This window comes from Propithecus coquereli, unplaced genomic scaffold (genome assembly GCF_000956105.1).
Source record: "Propithecus coquereli isolate 6110/MARCELLA unplaced genomic scaffold, Pcoq_1.0 Scaffold305, whole genome shotgun sequence".
In the NCBI taxonomy this organism is placed as follows: domain Eukaryota; kingdom Metazoa; phylum Chordata; class Mammalia; order Primates; family Indriidae; genus Propithecus; species Propithecus coquereli.
Window position 1 is genome coordinate 1,715,965 of NW_012148675.1, and position 21,980 is coordinate 1,737,944.

Here is a 21,980-nt window from a genome sequence, read left to right on the forward strand (position 1 = left end):
CTTTCTTTCTTTTTTCTTTTCTTTTCTTTTCTTTTCTTTTCTTTTCTTTTCTTTTCTTTTCTTTTCTTTTCTTTTCTTCCTTCCTTCCTTTCTTCCCTTTTCTTTCCTTTCTTTCTTGTTTTTTTTTTTTTTTAAAGAGATGAGGTCATGCCCAGGTAGGTATATATTTTTTATAAGAAATTGCCAAACTGTTCTCCAAAGTGATTCCAGTTCCACCAGCAATGAATGACAATTCTGGTGTCTTTACATTCCCATTCATTGCTAGTGGAACTAGAATCACTTTGGAGAACAGTTTGGCAATTTCTTATAAAAAATATATACCTACCTGGGCATGGCATCTAGCATTTGATATTATTAGTCTTTTTATTTTTTTAAATTTTTTTTTCCAAGGGGTGAGGGGCTGTAGCAGGAGAACTTCTCCCAGTGCAGAGAGTAGTCTTTTTAATTTTAACCATTTTAATGTGTATGTAGTTGTTTCTCACTGTGATTTTAATTCAGATTTCCCTAATGACTAATGAATTAGAGTTAGAGGACTTTTACATGTCTTCTGTGTATGTTTTCTTTTGTGAAGTGTCTCTTCAAGTAATTTGTCCTTTCTTAAATTGGGTTGTATGTTTTTTATTCTTACTGATTTGTAGGACGTCTATATATATTCTGGATACAAATCTTTTGTCAGATAAATGTGCCGTGAATATATTCTCCCAGTCTGTTGCTTGCCTATTTTATCGATAGTTTCTTTTTATGAGTACAAGTTTTTAACTTTGAAGGAAATTATCATTTCTTTTCTTCTATCGTTAGTGCTTTCTGCGTGCTAAGACATCTTTGCCCTACTCCCAAGATTGTGAAGACATTCTATGTTCTTTTCTAGAGGCTTTATCGTTTTACCTTTTATGTTTAAGTCTGTGATCCATCTTAAATTACTTTTTGTCAATGGGTATGAGTTACAGATCCAGATTTATTTTTTCCATATTTATATATTCAGCTTTCCCCGCAGAATTTTTTGATAATACTTTTCTCTGTGGATTGAATTGCTTTGGTGTCTTTGTCAGAAATCAGTTGACCATATGAAATGTGTTTATTTATGTTTATCTTTTGTTGTATTGATCTATTTATCTGTCCTGATACCAATACCAGACTGTTTTGATTACTATAGCTCTAACGTAAGTCTTGAAATCAAGTAGTGTGACTACAAGTTTGGTTCTCTTTTTCAAAATCGTTTTGCCTCTTCTAGGTCTTAGTATTTCGGTATAAAATTTAGAATCAGTTTGTTGGCCGGGCGCGGTGGCTCACGCCTGTAATCTTAGCACTCTGGGAGGCCGAGGCGGGCAGATGGTTTGATCTCAGGAGTTCGAGACCAGCTTGAGCAAGAGCGAGACTCCATCTCTACTAAAAATAGAAAGAAATTAATCAGACAACTGAAAATATATAGAAAAAATTAGCTGGGCATGGTGGTGCATGCCTGTAGTCCCAGCTACTCGGGAGGCTGAGGCAGGAGGATTGCTTGAGCCCAGGAGTTTGAGGTTGTTGTGAGCTAGGCTGATGCCATGGCACTCTAGCCCGGGCAAAAGAGTGAGACTCTGTCTCAAAAAAAAAAAAAAAAAAAATTTTAGAATCAGCTTGTTCATTTCTGTAAAATGCCTGCTGTGAATTTGACTGGGATTGCATTCAGTCTGTAGACCAATATGGGAAGAATCAACATCTTAGAGTTTGAGATTTTGCTGTATTTATAAGCTAACAAATTAGCTTGCCATAGTTTTGTGGATGCTGGCAGGAGACATAAGATTCTGAGTCAGAGACAGAGGACTTTATTACTTACAGCAGTGACAGTAGCCAGAATACCATTTTCTTGTGCTGGTTCCCTGAGCCCCATTTCCCACAGAGCAACATTAAGAGGGCCAAGTGACATCTGTACCTGCAGTGGGTTGTATTATATGAGAGGAATTTTGAGCTTAGGGAAACTGAATCTTTTATACCACATAATAAGCATGACTGCCTGTTCAAAAGGAAGACACTGTCTCTGTTTTCCAAGGCTGTTTGCTATACAGACATTTTTGAAAAGATAGGAACAAAGCAGACAGAGTCCCTTTGCTCCTAAGATGAGTAAAAAAAAGAGGAAACTCAGAGAACAATTTTCCTGACACTTAACAATATTAAATCTTCCAAACCATGTACATGATAAATCTCTCTCTTGGTTAGAACATCTGTAATTTCTCTCAGCAGTGTTTTGTAGTTTTCAACATAGAAGTTTTGTACATCTCTCGTTAAATTTATGCCTGAGTATTTTATGATTTTTGTTGCTATTGTAAATGATATTTAAACAAATTTTTCATTTGTTAGTTGCTACTATATGTGCTTGGAGTTTTCTTTGAGGAGGTTTTAAATTACAAGTATACTTATCTTTAAGTCACTAGGGCTATTCTGATTTTCAATTTCTGCTTGTGTCAGTTTTGGTAATTTGTGTCTTTCAAGGAATTCTTCTAATTCATCTTGATGACTGGGTATTAAGAAATTTTTCCATTTCATCTTGGTAAGTGAACATCAAGGAATTTGTCCACTCATCTAAGCTGTCTAATTTATTGCCATAAATTTGTTAATAGTCTCATGTTTTTAGGACCTATTGTGAGAGTCCCTCTTTTATTTGCAATACATTCTCTTTACTCTTTCCAATATTTCTTTCTCTTTTTTTCCCTTGGTCATTTTAGGGGATTGTCAATTCTATTGATCTTTTCAAGGAATGAACTTTTGGTTTTGTTGATTTTTCTCTATTGTCTATTTTCTAATATTATTAGTTTCTGCTTTTATTTTTATTATTTATTTTCTTCTACTTGTTTGGGTTTATCTTGCTCTCTTTCTAGTTTCTTAAAGTGAAACCTTTAACAGTTTATTTTAAGGCTTTTTAAAAAAGCATTTAGAGCTATAAATTTCTCTCTAAGTATTGCATTAGCTGCATCCCACAAATTATTATCATTTGATTCAGAATATACTTTAATTTTACCCTTATTTTCTTTGATTGATGGATTATTTAGAATTTTGTAGTTTAATTTCCAAACATTTGAGAATTTTCCTGTTTTTGTGTTATTGATTTCAGTTGAATCCATTGTGGTCAAAGAACATATACTGCATGATTTCAGTCCTTTTAGGTTTATTGAGATTGTTTTATTGTCCAGTAAATGGTTTATCTTGAGGATTCTGTGTGTATTTGAGAAGAATGTATATTATATTATTGTTTCTAACCATGTTCTATAAAAGTCAGTTAGGTTTAGTTCATTGATAGCATGGCCTGCATCATTTGTATCCTCACTGCTTGTGTGTGTGTGTGTGTGTGTGTGTGTGTGCGTGTGTGTGTATATGTTTGTCTTATTTTGTCAACTGAGAATTGTGTTAAAATTTTTAACTAAAATTTGTGAATTTGTCTCCCTTTAGTTTTTGCTTTATGTGTGTTGTATACACTTTTAGTGGTGTTGTATCTACTTAGTGTTATGTCTATCATAATGTGAAGTGTTATGCTATCATTATAAAATGCCCTTCTTTATCTCTGATAATACTCCTTGTCTTTGAATCTGCTATGTTTTCACATTAATATAGCCACTCCAGATTTTGTAGGATAAGTGCTTAGATGATCTCTTGTTCTTACATTCTTGTACTTATCTGTGTCTTTATCATTAAAGTGTGTCTTGTGAACACAGCACATAGTAGGATTTTCATCCAGTCTGAAAACCTCTGCCTTTTTACCGAGACCATTTATGTTCAATGTAATTATTAATGTAAGATTTGGTCTTTTTTTCTTTGTCCCATCTGCTTTTTGTTCCTATATTTTCTTTTCCCTTTAGAGAAACTGGGTATTTTTTAATATTCAGATTTATCTCCTCTGTTGAGGTTTTAGCTTTACCTCCTTATTTTTTAAGAGGTTGCTCTAGGGGTTACAGAATACATTCTCAATTTATCAAAATCTACCATAAATATTATACCATTTTACATGTTTCACATGTAATAAAACATTATACTTCCATATACTCCTTTCATCCTTTGTACTTTTATAATAAGTTTTGCTTCTATGTGTGTTATAATTGTTGTATATTATAGTTATGCGTGCTTCAGAAAATCAATTCTTTAAAAAAATTAAGAAATGAGAAAAGTCTTTTAAAATATATCTACCTATATATTTACCACTTAGGCCATTTTTCATTCCTTTATGAAGATTAAGTTTCCATCTGGTATCATTTTCCTTCATTCTTTTTTTTTTTGAGACAGAGTCTCACTGTGTTGCCTGGGCTAGAGTGCCGTGGCGTCAGCCTAGCTCACAGCAACCTCAAACTCCTGGGCTCAAGCAATCGTTCTGCTTCAGCCTCCCAAGTAGCTGGGACTACAGGCATGCGCCACCATGCCCGGCTAATTTTTTTTTTTTTGTATATATTTTTAGTTGTCCGATTAATTTCTTTCTATTTTTAATAGAGACGCGGTTTCGCTCTTGCTCAGGCTGTTTTCAAACTCCTGAGCTCAAACAGTCTGCCCGCCTCGGCCTCCCAGAGTGCTAGGATTACAGGCGAGAGCCACTGCGCCTGGCCCTCATTCTGAAGACCTTCATTTAACGTTTCTTATAGTGCAGATCTCAGGGTCAAATTCTTTCAGTTTTTGTTTTCATCTCTTTTATCTGAAAATACTTTTACTGATCTTTAATTTTTTGGATACTTTTGATGAATCAGTCAATTCTTGATATTTGCTGCTCTATAGTCACTGAAAACAATGAATTAGCAAAAACTGAATCATTGCTCCTAGGTGGAATAGAGAGTAGGTCCCTGCAAGCCTATGGTTATAATATTTTTGCTAACCAATCAATACATAACCTTGTTTTATATGTGTTTCTATTCAGAGACACCTGAGGTACAAAAGTATAGTTAGACAGAAGGAATAAGTTCTAGTATTCCATAGTTCAGTAGGGAAATTGCGGTCAACAGTAATTTATTGTATATTTAAAATAGTTAGAAGAGAAGAATTGTAATGTTCCCAACACAAAGAAAAGATAAATGTTTGAGGTGATGGATATCCCAGTTACCCTGATTTGATCATTACACAATGTATACAGGTATCAGAATATTACATGTACCCCCAAAATACATATAAGTATATATATCCATTTAAAAAAATAGAAACACCTTATTTAATGTATATCGATTCATTAACACTGAACTCAGCCAACAGCACTGTAATTCATGCCTGAAGGAAGCTTGTTTAATACATATATTTTCTCGGTAAGGCACATCAAAGCCTTCTTGTGGTTAAGAACACTAGATAGCACGGCAGCACTGTGCTTAGGGACCATTTTAAACAGGGAAATCACCAACAAAACACAAAAATGAGAAAAACAAAAGGACACTTGTTTACACTGTGTGAGCAGAAACAAGAAGGTAATAGGATTGTCTTGTTCCACCTTAGCCGGGGAATGTGCACTGTGGATGACCCAAATATTTGTCCACTCTGCACATGTGCATGCCCTTGTAAGTGCTTCAGGTATTGATTTCGAGGTTCAGGTATTGACTTTGATATGGTCATATTTTCAATACATTCAATTCATTACAAATTTAGTGAGTAGGTGAATTTGCAAATAAAGAATCAGTGAATAATGAGAATCGACTGTATAATTCTAGACTGTCAGTTTTTTCATCATGTTAAAGTCAATCCATTACTTTTTGGATTACATCACTTCCTGTGAGAGATCAGGTCATTCTTACTGTTGTTTCCCTGCCTCTTGCCTCTGTTTTCAAGGTTGTTTCTATATCTTTGGTTTTCAGTTTGACCTCTATGATATGCCTTTTTGTAGTGGTGTGTTTATCCTTCTTTGGAGTTCATTGAGCTTCTTGGGTCTGTTGGTTTTCAAAATAACCAACTTTTGTCAAATTTTAGGCCATTTTATCTTTAGGTTTTTCTTCGGCTTCATTCACCATTGCTTTTTTGTGGGGACTGCAATTATAGATACTATAACTGCTTGATTGTTTCTCAGGTCACTGTTCATTTTTTTTCCGCCTACCTTTTTCCCCCCCTACTGTGCTTCAGTTTGGATAATTTCTACTAATTCCTCTTTAAGCTTATTTATCAATAAATCTTTTATTCTGTATTGTCCAATCTGCTTTTAAGCTCATCTAGTGTTTTTTTGTTAGTTTTCTTTTTCTTTTTTGTTAATGTAATTTCCAGTTCTAGCATTTCCATTTAGTTCTTTTTTTCTAATCTGTATTTCTCTACCAAGATTCCCTGTCTGTTCTCACAATTTGTCTATGTTCTATGCTTACTTAGTAATATTTTAGTAGCTGTTTTAATTTCCATTTTAGTGTTTGCTAATTCACTTCTACATTATTTCTGTTTGTTTATATTGGCTACTTTTTCTTATTTATGGTCATATTTTCTTTACATGTCCAGTAATTTTTTTAGTTTATACTGCGTGTCATGGATGTGGTGGTGTTAACTTTGTTCTAGCAGGCAGTTAATTTGCTGGCAAATCATCTTGATCCTTTCAAGCTTTGATTTTAAAGTTAGGGTGGGTTGAGAGGCAGGAGTCAGCAGACTTTTTCTTAAAGGGCCAAATAATAAATATTTTAGGCTTGTGGGCCATACAGCCTTTGTCTTAACTACTCATCTCTGTTTTTATTGTGCAAAAGTAGTTATAGACAATACATAAATGAATGGACATGGCTGTGTTCCAATACAGTTTTGGCCCATAAGCTGTAGTTTGCTGACTCTTGGTCTAGAGTATTCCTTACTTTGAGGTTAGAGTAGTCCTACTCTTAAGGTGTTCCCTTTCTGGGGTCTCAGTTGTATGCTTGTGGTGTTCAGTGAGTTCTCTCCACTTTGGTCAAAATTATTAGGTCAAGTCTTCCAGCACTGTCTGTCCTCCGAAATATCCGTTTAGCTCACAAGTCTACCATAGGTTTCTTGGCTAGGCCTTGCTGAGTCTTGTGCTGTGCATGTGCAGCATAGTATTCACCCCAGAATTTAAGAGGAACCCATATCCAGATTTTTGGAACTCCTTTTCTATAAAGCTTTCCTTTGCATGTTACCCTGCCCTGCAGATTTCAGGCAACTCCTCAGCTTAGCAAGAGTGCAGTATTCTTGGGCTCCTCCTACCTATACTGTAGACCAGGAAGTGTCTTCAGACAGAAAGCCAGGACAATTGTTTCACATGCTTCCCTTTTCTCAGGATTCACACTCCTATACTACCTGTTGTCCAGTGTCTCAAGGTAGTTGCTTTCTATATTTTGTCCATATTTATAGTTGTTTATATTGGAAGAGCTAATCTGATATAATTCCTATTATAGCCAGAAGCAGAAGTTCTTCTCTATAGTTTTAAAATGCATTTTCTCTACTTTCATGATTAGATAAGATTTTACTGACCAGTTACACTTTTGGTTGATGAAAGTTTTTGAAATGAACATGTCAAGGAAAATACTCTGTAAAATGTGTGCAGACATTGGTGAGATTGTGAGAGTATATATATTTTTGAATTCATTAGTAAAAAATTAAAAACTGATATACCGCTTTTATATTTTAAAAAAATGATATACTTTAAAAGTCTCTTTAGTGAGCTTTAATTCTGAAACTGATCCTTATGTGACGGAAGTAATTAGCATTCAAAGTATGTTAGAGGGAAGTAGTCTAAATTTATACTCAGGGTAAAGAAATGAATCTAGCTTTAGGACCAACATGAGGGATAGATCATTTGGAAAAAGTTGTTCTGTGAATGGTGCTCATCTTTCATGCTGTCATTATAAGCATGATTCTGTTCATTTTACCAGGGGTGATGAGGAAATAAATGTATATTTGATTGTAGTGGCAGAGTTATACTTTTCTTGCTTTGTCATTTAACTAGCTATGTGACTGGGTAAGTTACTCAATTTTCTGAGCTTTAGGTAACTGAAAATGTGGTGGATGATTACCAAAAATAAGGTAAGCATGGGTATGTTTTAGAAAAAAAGTAAGGTTGGATATGGTGAATTTGAGGTTTAATGGATGTCAACATTCAGAGATGTAGAAGGGGAAGGCATGGGTATGATTAGGAAGAATGGTGTTTAGTTAGCATAGTTGATAGGTGAAAAATTGTTTAAATAAGTTTAGACAGTTAAGTTGGGGCCGTATGGTGGAGGACTTCATTTATCTAAGGGCCTTAGTTATAATTCAGTGGATAACTGGGAGCTTGTAAGTGTTTGGAGCAAGAGAATATATAGAAATTTTTTTGGGAATATTAATTTGGTAGCATAGATGGAGAGATTAATGGGAAAGTTCTGGCTTCCTCTTTGCTTATTCTTTAGTGAAAACTTGTTTTTGTTGTTTTGTTTATTTTTGGAAAAGTGCCACTATGTTTTTAGTTAGTGTGGACATAATTGAGTCTTTAATATGTGTTAATTTTTTTGGCTGTGAGTTCAAAACAGCACAAATGAGGTTGATGATTAAAGTTTTTATTTCATTCAGTAGTTAGCATTATGAATAGATCATAAAAAGAGGAGGCATCATTTGCCCTTTTTTTAAAGTCTAATAATGTAACAGTGTATATGTAACACAACTCAGTAATTTAGAATGTTATGCTTTTTGCTTAATATAGTATCCTTGATTTTAACATTGTTTATTCATTTGTGAAAGTCAGGATCTTTTACAGAAAAATAAAGACTAACGTAAAATTAGTAATATTTTTCCAAACAAATAATTTTAGGTGTTTTTAGCCTTAGAATTTGGCAGCTTATGATATGTATTATTGATCAGAATTCTCTTTTAATATCCTTACTTTTATTTTATTTTTTGAGACAGAGTCTCACTCTTTTGCCCGGGCTAGAGTGAGTGCCGTGGCGTCAGCCTAGCTCACAGCAACCTCAAACTCCTGGGCTCAAGCAATCCTCCTGCCTCAGCCTCCCGAGTAGCTGGGACTACAGGCATGTGCCACCATGCCCGGCTAATTTTTTCTATATATTTTTAGTTGTCCGATTAATTTCTTTCTAATTTTAGTAGAGACGGGGGTCTCGCTCTTGCTCAGGCTGGTTTCGAACTCCTGAGCTCAAACAATCCGCCCGCCTCGGCCTCCCAGAGTGCTAGGATTACAGGCGTGAGCCACCGTGCCCGGCCTATCCTTACTTTTATTTATTAGTTATTTTAAAATTCTAAGTACAGGAAAGGGAAGTACTGCAGAGTAGTCACAGAAGAGAGCATGGACGTATACACTCTCTGGATTTGGGTCTCAGATCTATCACTTTCAGTTTTATGATTCCGGGGAAATTTACTTAGCCTTTTTATGTCTCTGTTTCCTCATCTGTGAAATGGGGACAACAGTAGTATCTACCTCACATGGTGGTTTTGAGGATTGGATGAGCATTTGAAACAAATGTGCCTGGTCAGCACGGTACCTAGCCCATGTTAATTAATGTCTCTATAAATATTTTTATACTGTAGAATAGAAATAATTAATCAGTCCAGTATTTCCGATATTTACAAGGTAAATTTGCTGGGTGACAATTTATCTTGTTTTGGGACAACAAACTTGAGAGGGTGATAGATGAATTAACATCGTTTATTGCACTTGTGCATAAACACATCACAGAATATATTGGGAGTTAGACTGTGGTTTGAATCCTGGCCTTCTGGCCTCCTAGCTCTGGGACTTAGGGCAAGTTGTTTTCTTTTTTCTTTTCCACTCCCTCCCAACATTTTGAGGTAGATACTATTATTCATGTTTCACAAATGAGGAAATGAGGCACAGAATGGCTAAGCAATAATTTTCTCAGGGTGACACAGTTGTAAGTGATGGATTTGTGATTTAAACCCAGGCAATTCAATTCCATGATCCATGATTGCTTTAGTAGGAGTCTGAGCAGCTCTCTTGAAGAACCGAATGGTAGTGACTATTCTGGATTTTTAAATAAGAGCTTTCAGAAATGCAGTACTTGTTTTGTGGTTAACTCTGCATCGAATCCCATTTTACAAAATGAAGATTTTTTTTTTAAACTTAGTGAATATTTGAAATACCAATTTGAAAACTTTTTTACTTGGACAAATTCCAGGAATATAGTTTTTATTATCAGAGATTCTGGTACTGGATAGGAATAAAGATACAGTATATTTTAAAAAATACTTTAGATTTTGGGTACAATTTTAGATATAGTTTGTTTTCCTTTTAATTTTAACAGTAGTATATGTTCGTAGTTCACTTTACAAATAGACTGGCCTCTGAATTAGTGGCTTTTAACTACATTGTCTAGATGAAAAAGGCAACTGTTTTGTTTAAGAATTAGCTACCTTTTATTTAGATGAAATAGTTATATAATTATTTGGTTCTGCTCTTTGACCCCCAGATCTCAGTTTTATATAAGCTTATATTTCATTGTTTTAGCTGAAAGGAACTTTCTCTCATTTTACAAATGATAAACTGTGTAACTTAACCAAGATCACAAAGCAAGTCATCTTTTAAAAATGTGTATACATGTGTATACACTTTTAAAAATCTTATAAGGCATTATTATCTTACTGGTTTGGATGAGTAGCCCAATCTGCCTATTGTTCTAGGTTGTAGGAGACCCTTTTAAACACACATCATGGATTTTCCCTCACCATCCCATTTAAGAATCTTTTAAATATGACATCATGCCCAGTATAGAATTATCTAAAATTTATATGACATTGTGAAGTTAGCTCTCCTATTCAAGGGGAATACCCTCGGAAGACACAAGTTCATATTCCTGATCGCTACATCTCTTTGATTTTAATCTATTTTGACCAACCTTCTCTAGCTTGTCCTTCCAGATAGAAGTATCCAGATTTATTATTAGATCCTCTCTGGTAAAAGAATACCTTCCTGTCATCTCTCAGGCTGTTTCAAATTGTCTTATGCTAGAGGCCTTTCTCTAGTATAAACAACAGAAGATCTTTGGTTCAGGATCTTCTAACTGCAGGTACATGATGACATTGTACAAAGTTAATATTAGGGCACAGAGTAATTATTAATAGCTTGGGTTGCCATAACAAAATATCATAGATTTGGTGGCATAAACAACAAATATTTATTTCTCGTAGTTCTGGAGGCTGGGAAGTCTAAGATCAAGGTGCTGACAAGGTAGGTTTTATTCTGAGGCTCCTTCTCTTGGGTTGTAGGTAGCCTCCATCTCCCTATGTGCTTATGTGACCTTTTGTGTGTACTTAGGGGAGAGAGAGCGCTAGTTTTCTGGTGTCTCTTCTTGTAAGGGCAGTGATCCCATTGGACCAAGGTCTCACCCTCATGACCTCATTTAACCCTAATCACCTCCCAAAGGACCTATGTCCAAATATCATCACATTTCGGGTTAGGGCTTTAACATATGAATTTTGGAGGGGGTATGAACATTCAATTTATAATAATTCACGATTAAGAAAATGGTCTCTGGAGTTGAATTGCCTGAGTCTCTCACTAATTATGTATAGGAATGACAAGTAGCCCTCACCTGTGTTAATTTTAAAGAAAACAAAAATAATAAGTATCTTCCTAATGATAATTAGGGGTTTTTTTGTATTTTGGACTCTGGCATTTGAACAATGGTACACAGGACTAATGTCTTCAAAGAACACTGTGCAATAACTGTTAGAATCTTTTTTCTTTTAAGATAGACAGCCTATTAAAAGAATGTAAGAGAAAGTGCATGAATCTCTGCATGTTCTAAATTGAACATACACCAATAACAAAAGATTAAAAGTTATTAATTTTTTTAAATTCATCTTTTTGATTTTTATTTTTGACTTGAATAGGACAAGACAATTTACCTATCCTAAAATGTGAGTAAAAGCTTTGGATACAATATGTTAAATAAGAACAATATTTTAAAGCCACTTTAATTCATGAAATTTCTTTAACATAAACGTGTTATATTGCCTCTTGAAAAATGGTAGGTTCTATGGAGAGCATTTAATCAAGTTTATAATATATACGTGGTGATTTAACCTGAATTAATGGTACTACTTTTTTCCAACTTCCTTTCAATCTTGGCCTTTTGTCTGTAGATAAAGTTTTGTGTTAACTCATTACAAACTGAACCCTTGCTTATTCCTCTTATCTTTAGTCTCCTTTCAACCTGTCTTTATTTCTGCTGAGGTTATATTCTATTTGTTTTTCAGATGAGACCCTTTTTGCTCTTCCTGCTGCATCTGAGCCTGTGATACACTGCCCTGCAGGCAAGTTCTTTCTGCCAGCCTTTTATCCTCTGTGTATTCTAACTTTAACCCTTTAGTTATATTAACTCTATACAGAGTAGTTTGCATTTACTAAAGATTAGCATGGTTCCAAGAATGTTTGTCTACTGAAAAAGTTGAAATTTGCATTTTACATGCTATGCCTAAGGAAGAAATCAGCAGAACCTGATTAATAATTGGAAATATGCAAGGAATTCTTGGGCCCTTGATTTACATTTATATATTGACAGTTCCTTTTCTCCAAATACAGTTTACTTGAGTATAGCCAAAAAAGGCTTTTATGTAAATGAATGCTGGTTTATTGCATTTAATTATCCAGTGCCCCTTCCTTCTATACTGTCACTCAAACTGTCTTCTCAAATCTTCTTCTCTTCCTCTAAAACTAGTTAAAAGTAGCTTTTCTCAGTTGATCACATTTGAGGTTTTCTCAGACTTACGACTTTGCATAGCATGTAATTGCCTGTGTCGCCAAGAATGTGTGTTATTGACAATATCTTGATATTTTCAGTAATGGTTCAAGTCTATTTGATTGTTATTTATTAAGTGGTATTAACATTTCACTTTAGTTAACAGTAAGTCTTTACTAACAGTTATTTTTAATCTGTCATAAAACTTGCATTAACTCTGAGAACACTGGCATTCTCTAACTTTCCTTTCTGTCCATGGTCACAGAAAAAATTATGGACTTGAAGGAGCAGCCAGGTAACACTGTTTCGGCTGGTCAAGAGGATTTCCCATCTGTCCTGCTTGAAACTGCTGCTTCTCTTCCTTCTCTATCTCCTCTCTCAGCTGCTTCTTTTAAAGAACATGAATACCTTGGTAATTTATCAACAGTATTATCCACCGAAGGAACACTCCAAGAAACTTTAAATGAATCTTCTAAAGAGTTCTCAGAGAAGGCAAAAAATCCATTTATAGATAGAGATGTAACAGAGTTTTCAGAATTAGAATACTCAGAAATGGGATCATCATTCAGTGGCCCTCCAAAAGCAGAACCTGCCGTAATAGCAGCAAACCCTAGGGAAGAAGTAATTGTGAAGAGTAAAGATGAAGAAGAGGATTTAGTTAGCAGTAATATCCTTCGTAATCAACAAGAGTTATCTGTAGCCCTTACTAAATTGGTTAAAGAAGAGGACAAAGTTATGTCTCCAGAAAAATCAAAGGACAGTTTTAATGAAAAGAGAGATGCAGTAGAAGTTCCTTTGAGGGAGGAATATGCAGACTTCAAACCATTTGAGCAAGTTTGGGAAGTGAAAGATACTTTTAAGAAAGATAGGGATGTTTTGGCTGCTGAAGGTAATAGAGAGAGCAAGTTGGAAAGTAAAGTGGATAAAAAATGTTTTGCAGATAGCCTTCAGCAAACTAATCATGAAAAAGATAGTGAAAGCAGTAATGATGATACTTCTTTACCCAGTACACCAGAAGCTGTAAAAGACAGTTCAGGAGCATATATCACATGTGCTCCCTTTAACCCAGCAGCAACTGAGAGCATTGCAGCAAACATTTTTCCTTTGTTAGGCGATCATACTTCAGAAAATAAGACTGATGAAAAAAAAATAGAAGAAAAGAAGGCTCAGATTGTAACAGAGAAGAGTACTAGCATGAAAACATCAAACCCTTTCCTTGTAGCAACACAGGATTCTGAGACAGATTATGTCACAACAGATAATTTATCAAAGGTGACTGAGGAAGGAGAGGCGAACATGCCTGAAGGTCTAACCCCAGATTTAGTACAGGAAGCATGTGAAAGTGAATTGAATGAAGCTACAGGTACAAAGATTGCTTATGAAACAAAAATGGACTTGGTCCAAACATCAGAAGCTATGCAGGAGTCACTTTACCCTGTAGCACAGCTTTGCCCATCATTTGAAGAATCTGAAGCTACTCCTTCACCAGTTTTGCCTGACATTGTTATGGAAGCACCATTAAATTCTGTAGCTCCTAGTGTTGGTGCTTCTGCAGTGCAGCCCAGTTCGTCACCATTAGAAGCTGCTTCTGTGAATTATGAAAGCATAAAACTTGAGCCTGAAAATCCCCCACCATATGAAGAGGCCATGAATGTATCACTAAAAAAAGTATCAGGAGTAAAGGAAGAAGAGCCTGAAAGTATTAATGCAGCTGTTCAAGAGACAGAAGCTCCTTATATATCTATTGCATGCGATTTAATTAAAGAAACAAAGCTGTCTACTGAACCAACTCCAGATTTCTCTAATTATTCAGAAATTGCAAAAGTTGAACAGCCAGATCCTGATCATTCTGAGCTAGTCGAAGATTCCTCACCTGATTCTGAACCAGTTGACTTGTTCAGTGATGATTCAATACCTGAAGTTCCACAAAAACAAGATGAAGCTGTGATACTTGTGAAAGAAAGTCTTACTAAAACTTCATCTCAGTCAATGCTAGCATATGAAAATAAGGAAAAATTCAGTGTTTTACCACCTGAGGGAGGAAAGCCATATTTGGAATCTTTTAAGCCCAACTTAGATACCACAAAAGATACCCTACCACCTGATGAAATCTCAACATTGAGCAAAAAGGAAAAAATTCCTTTGCAGATGGAGGAGCTCAATAATACAATTTGTTCAAATGATGGCATATTTATTACTAAGGAAGCACAAATAAGAGAAAGTGAAACATTTTCAGATTCATCTCCAATTGAGATTATAGATGAGTTCCCTACATTTGTGAGTTCTAAAAATGACTCTTTGAAATTAGCCAGGGAATACAGTGACCTAGAAGCACCCCCCAAAAGTGAAATTGTTAATGTCCAGGATGGAGCTGGGTCATTGCCTTGCACAGAATTGCCCCGTGATTTTTCTTTCAAGAACATACAACCTAAAGATGAAGAGAAAATCCATGTCTCAGATGAATTTTCTAAAAATAGGTCTGATATAACAAAGGTGCCCTTACTGCCTCCAGATGTTTCAGCTTTGGCCACTCAAACAGAGATAGGCAGCATAGTTAAACCCAAAGTTCTTATGAAAGAAGCTGAGAAAAAAGCCGATACGGAAAAAAAGGACAGATCACCATCTGCTGTATTTTCAGCAGAGCTGAGTAAAACTTCAGGTAATCAATCTGTACACTGTTTTGTGCTTTGTGCCACTTTTTGACTTATCATGGAACATTCCACTGCATTTTGTGTTGTATATTATGTTTATGGTGTCTAATGTATCACATTGATAAGAAGTCTTTTCTACTGTCTCAGTTAAAGGTTTTAGTGTTTTTTCTACTCCTCTTGCACTCAACACTCACCCTTGCTCTTAAAACTTTTCCACAGTTACTTGTTGGTCACTTTTAAAATAATATATTGTGCTACAGAAGTAGAAACTGTTTTTATTAGAATTGGCTTCATGCTTGGCACTGTAGCTCATGCCTATAATCCTAGAGACTCCGGAGACTGAGGCAGGAAGATGGCTTGAGCCCAGGAGTTTGAGGCTGCAGTGACCTATGATTGTACCACTGCACAACAGCCTGGGTGACAGAGCTAGACCCTATCTCTTAAAAAAAAAAAAAATGGCTTCAGTGTTTGTTTCTTTCTTTTTCTTTGCCTTCAGTGTTTCTTGATAGCATGAAGAGCAAGTGATATTAAAACAATATTTTTCAGATATACTTTTATCCCAGAAATTATTTTATATTTAATTTTTAAAGAAAGAATATTTCTGTAGCATGTTTTAAATATTCAGTATAGTATATTTTTCACTGGTGGGAATAAGGCTAGGCATATTGAGTGTACACATTTTGTTGAAAAGTGTAAATTGAGGTATGCTATTATGAATTCTGGCAAGTACTGATTCTCATTTTTGACTACATTTTCCACATATCTGGTTTGTATAAGGTGAGTTTTTTTCATGTGTTTTTTATTTTAGCATTAAAAGTTAGCTATGTTTTCTATAAAAATATGTAGTGATTATGGTAAATTTACTGAGTATACTTATGTATTCAAGATGGGTGGCACTAGTAGCAGAGGGAAAAGTTAAGAGATTGTTGCTGTAATCTAAGAAAGAGGAGATTATGAACGTTCAGGCAATGGGGTGAGCACAGAGACATAGGGCTTGGTATTTGATGGATATGGAATATGAAGGATGAGGGGAAGATGGAAAGATGACTCCAGGAACCCCAGTTCTCTGATATGTGCAAATGTATGGATGGTAGTATGAGAAAATGAGATAGGGAACATGAGAGAATAAAATGGGTTTAAGAGGAGAAGGCAAAAAATTAAGTTTTGGATATGTTGGTATTGAGGTACCTACAAGACATCCAAGAAGTTATGGGTATCATATTGGAAGCTCTTGAGAGAGAACTTGGCTATGTGTGTGTATTTGTCATGGGCTTGGAGGTATAAATTAAAGCCACAGATATCAACTAGGGAGAACCAAGGGAAGAGGAAGATTAAAGGTCGAAGAAATGGTCAAAATGACCAAATACTAGAGAAATCAGTTAAGATAAGGAATGAAAGTTTGTCAAAAAGGGGGGAAAGTGTTGGCATGACAGTGGAAAACGGTGTGAGTGGGCACGGCCTAAGGTTAAGCAGTAAATGGGACTTGAGCAAACGGATTTTAAATGTTGACCACTCTCAATAAGTTTGAGAACATGATGAAAGAGTGTTAGCAAGCAGGAGGGAGAGTATGGGGTAGCGGAAGAGCATTTTTTTTCTTTTTTTAAAGATGGAGGGAAAGTGATTACAGGTGTTGGTAGAGAGTCAGAAGGGTATGAGATGAACTCCCAAGTTCAGGTGAAGAAATTAGCCTTAGGTGGAAAGAGTGCTTTGTAGTGAATGGAGAGGAAAGTGTGAATGATGATACTGCTAGGGTTTTATGCTGGAGGTTGAGGGAATTGTTTGATGGTTTATGTTTATTCTTTAAAGCAGTATATTGAGTCATTTACTGAGAATGAACTGGAACATGCTGGGATGGAAGAGGTCTGAAATACCTCTGACTAGGGAAACAAAGGTCTTGCAGCTAAATGGCCTAGGTATAAGATCAGAGAAAGCAAATGGTTGTATTAATTCAAGGTTTTGTTTTGCCAGGTGCGCCCAGTGGAAGGACAGTGAGTCAAGAGAGTTGAGGATAATAATAGCAAGAGAGAAATTTGAAGTGGTGGACTGTGGCATCTAAGTTGAAGGATGCGAAGAGAAGAGGGAGTTGATAGGAGGGGAGTAAGAAGGTCAGTGAACTTGAGGTCCAAATTAGGTGTAAGAACCAAAAGTATAGGAATAAATGAACGTCAGAATAATAGGAGGTTGTGGGCAAAGTGGGATTGTGTGTGTGTGTGCGCGTGTGTGATGTTAAATTTAGAATTTCAGAGGAATAGCAGCAGTTCAGGTTGATTATAATGGCCAGGGTTTGGCTATGAGGCAAGGCTCATAGTGGAGTTGGGTGAAGGTTGCTAGAGATGAGGTCAAGTAAACTATGAGGCCAAGATTTTGGATTGCATTTCCACGTGACACTGAAGTCACACAAGATGATGGCAGGACTGGAGGTGGGGAGGAAGATTAGGAGCTAGGGGCAAGAGTCTTTGGCAAAGGACAGGGAGGCAGCTGTCAGGATAATAGAAGCAATGAGGAAGGATAGAGAATGACATAGCTGAATAGGCAAGACTTTTGCCCAAGACCTCCAAAATGAAAGTCTGGAAGCAGCATTGGTGAGCAGAAGGTGCTGACCTCCCCCTCCTTCCTGCGTTGTGTAGAGCTGCTGTCCCAAACCCCCGGTCCGTGGCCTGGTACCAATCCTTGGCCTGTGAGAAACCAGGCCCGCATCACTGCCTGAGCTCTGATCATCCCCTACCCCATCCATGGAAAAACTGTCTCCCTGAAACCGGTCCCTGCTGCCAAAAAGCCTGGGGACCACTGGTGTAGAGTATAGGAGAACTAGCAGCCTCCATATAGAGAATTCCACAGGGAAAAGCAGTATGTTCAAGGAAAAGCCAGATTTTAGTGAAGGTGAGGTAACAGGGATGTTCAGTAAAGAAGTTGAGGATCAGGGGAGCTGGTTTACAGTGGAATGGGGGTTTTGAACAGCAAAGTAAAATGGTTTAGGAGGGAACAAGAGAAAGAAAGGTCTGAGAAGTTCAGAGCAGCATGGTGATGATATTGTAGGTGAAGAGCAAGGAGAAGCCCAGACGTGAGCAGTGTTGAGAGACATGTAAAAATTTTTCCCCTCAGTGTCCTCCCAAAACTTAAATCTAGCAGTCCTCTAGTAGGTGGCAGCTCTCAGTAATTTCAAGATTTCAGGAGTGAGCTATTTCTTGGATTGATTTTGTTAAACCTAGGGATCTATGGCTTATTAGTTAGAATTCAGAGCAGTGCCTTTAAAAGCTTAGTAGGGATGGTTGAAGAAGAAAGTATAAGCAGTGCTTGGGCATTCTCTTGTTAGAAGATATTTATGTCCTTTCTCTGAGAAAATAGTTATTTGTGCCTCTTTGACTTAACCTTTTTGGTATTAACTATCGTTATCAACTCACTAGGGAATAGAGAATTATTTGGATACGCCAAATGTATGTATTCCACAAAAGTCATGGGAAGGAAACCCAGTGTTGGTATGTAAATTTTTAGTCTTGGCTTTATCACTGAAAATCACTTTGTTTCTCTAGATGTCAGTTTCCTTTTCTATAAAAGGAAGGGGGTTAGATTAGGTCCTTGCAACTTGATAATTTTCTTGACTTAATTATAACAGGCATCTGTTAAAATCAAGTGAGTAGTTGCTTTAACATGCTTATATCAAGCACTACACTAGTTTGTTTTGGGGGCAGGGAGATGAAGACTAAGACAAAGCCTTACTGTTATGCAGCTTTCAGTCAGGTGGTAGAGACAGACTGGTAAAGACATGATGTATGTTATAATGATCATAGACACTTCCGTATCTTCCGGAAAGTGCAGGTGAAGTGTACTGAAGTCAAATGGACCAAAGTACAGCAGTAGACTGATAGAACATAAGGGAGGCTCTATGCTTACTCAGGTGGCTTAAAAATTTTATATTGTCTCTAATTATGATACATGTAGGTGTTTTAAAAAATTTTCTCAGTCTTATTAATGTATATACATCTAAACACTAAAAGCATTGAGAAGTATTAAATAATAACTAAGATTAATTTCCTCAAGTTATTTATTATCTCATTTGTTCTCCTTAGGATTTTTTTGTTTTCCAATTTTTATTTTTTCTCACGTCAGAAAGGTAACATGTACTCATAAACAAGGTCTCACTCTCTGAAGGAAGTGTATCCTACACATAAGCATGAAAACCCAGTCATGACACTTATGAACTACAAAAGGATCACTTCTTGTTTTCTTAAAATGACTTTTTGTTGGCAGAATTGTTTTAGTTTGGGGAAGAAAGACTGATTTTGCAAGAAAATTGAATAAGTTATTATGATGTAGACATTGGTGCCTTATTAAGCATTGGGGGATAAAATTTGTCAAGAAAATGAATGAATAATAGTCTTCCTCCCTTGAAAAGGAGTTTGTGACAAACTGTATTTTTAATATTGGAATGTAAATGCTGATTCTTTTCTCAATCCGTAATTATCAGCATTCACTCTATTTTGTTCTTTTAGTACCTCCTTATGTAGAGGCAGTTTTTCATGATCTGGACCCAGCATTTCATACATGTTCTTTAATTAAAAAGTCTGTGGCTAAAGACTTATGCTTTGGGTACCCAGTTTTCCATTTTTGTTTAAAATATATTATGATTATTATTGGCATTTTAATTTTTCAATTTTCCACTCACTTAAAAAGTATAGTAACAAAGGTATAAGGTAAAATATTCTAATATTTGCATACATTTATTCTATATGTAGACCAAAATGGTGAAACTTCTGAAAACAATAATTAACTGACAGGCAGCACTACCACAAGACAATTGAAATGTTTTGTTAGATGATGCATGAGAGTCTCAGTTTGGCATAGGAATGACAGTTGAGAGGTATGAGTGTGTAATGGTTACTAGTAGGCGGCCACCAGCACATACATGTTAAGGAAGAAAAAGGGCTATTGCCTTTGGGATATTCTTCATGGAAAAGATGATTCTCTGAAAGTTACAGATAGCAAATGTGAGTAGAATGCACAGACCTGCTAATTTATACAAATATGATAAAAAGTTTTCCAGATCCTGTTTTGGTGGATAGTATGGTCAGTAGGTAAACCTATTACTTGTAGCTAGGCACATAGATGGATTTGTGAACTGGCCATGTGTGACCAAGAGCAAAGAAACATTTAGGTTTATTCAGAACTGAAAAATCACTCTATGCTAGAAGAAGGGTTAATGATACATTAGTTGTTAAATTCTCTGATTAGAATTAAGCAAAATGAAAACAAACCCATGGTGTCATTTAGGATGTGTTTTGTTTTAAAACTAATTCCTTTTTTTAAGTTAACTTTTTATATGGAAATAACTTCAAACTTTAAAAACAAAGTTGGAAAAATAAAAATAGTATGAAGAATGTGTTATACCCTTCATCACAATTCACCTATTAATGTTTTACCGGATTTGCTTTATCATTTGTGATCTCTCTTTCTATAGATAACTGGATATGAACACATAAATACATCTTTGTTTTTCCTGAACCATTTGGGAATAAGTTATATACGTTCTGTCCTTTTATCTTAAATACTTAAAATAGGGATTTTCTCTTTCATAACCTCAGTGTAGCTATTAACTTCATAAACTTACACTGATAGAATGCTTTTTTAAGATCTACCATCTGTATTCCAATTTTGTTAGTTGACCTAATAATGTCCTTTATAGCATATTTCCCTCCTCTAGTACAAGAACCAGTTTAGGGCCAGGTATTGTGTTTAGCTGTCATGGTTGTTTTGGCACTTTAATCTGAAACATTTCCTATCTTTAAAAAATGTTTTTAAGTTGACACATAGTGATTGTACATATTTATGGAGTACATAGCGATGTTTTGGTAGATATAATGTATAGTGATCAAATCAGGGTAATTAACATATCCATTATCTCAAACATTTATCATTTTTTTATGTTGGGAACATTCAATATCCTTCTAGCTATTTGAAACTATATATTATTGTTAACTATAGCCATCCTATAGTAGTATAGAACATTAGAGGTTATTCCTCCTATCTGTAATTTTATATCCTTCAGCAAATCTCTTCATATCCCTATCCCTACCCTTCCCAGCCTCTGGTATCCTCTATTCTTTTTACTTCTGTGAGATCAGCTTTTTTTTAGTTTTCACATATGAGTGAGTACAAGCAGTGTTTAACTTTTCTGTTGCTGGTGTATTTCACTTAACATAATATCTTCCAGTTTCATTCAGGTTGTCATAAATGACAGGATTTTATTCTTTTTTATGGCTGAATAGTATTACGTTTTGTATGCACACCAGACTTTCTTTATCCATTCATCTGTTGGACACATAGGTTGATTTCATATCTTGGATGTTGCGAATGGTGTTGCAATAAACATAGAGGTACAGATTCCTTTCCTTTGGATGAATGCTCAGTCGTGGGATTGATGGGTCACCTATTTGTGATTTTTTGAGGAAGCTCCATACTGTTTTCCGTAGTGGTTACACTAATTTACATTCCCACCAGTGGTATATAAGAGTTTCCTTTTCTGTGCATCCTCTCCAGCATTTGTTGTTTTTTGTCATTTTGGTAATGGCCCTCTTCACCTGGGTGAGATAATACCTCATTTTGGTTTTGATTTGCAGTTTCCTGGTGATTAGTGATGTTGAGCATTTTAAAATATATTTGTTGGCCATACATATTTTGTGTGTGTTTGAAAAATATCTGTTCAGATCATTTGCCCGTTTTTTTTTTTTTTTTTTTT

General features: G+C 35.6%; 1 protein-coding gene across 5 annotated transcripts in view; it reads left to right on the plus strand.

The window, feature by feature from the left end:
• RTN4 (reticulon 4) overlaps window positions 1-21,980 on the plus strand; it is a 79,139-nt gene that overhangs the window by 12,266 nt on the left and 44,893 nt on the right. For 4 of the 5 annotated variants that reach the window (XM_012649856.1, XM_012649853.1, XM_012649855.1 and 1 more), the window contains exons 2-3: window positions 12,115-12,171; window positions 12,862-15,255. In XM_012649856.1, the coding sequence (XP_012505310.1) occupies window positions 12,870-15,255 (2,386 nt within the window). In that variant the 5' untranslated portion in view covers window positions 12,115-12,171; window positions 12,862-12,869. The remainder of the gene's footprint in view (window positions 1-12,114; window positions 12,172-12,861; window positions 15,256-21,980) is intronic. The other variant, XM_012649857.1, reaches the window with a different exon arrangement.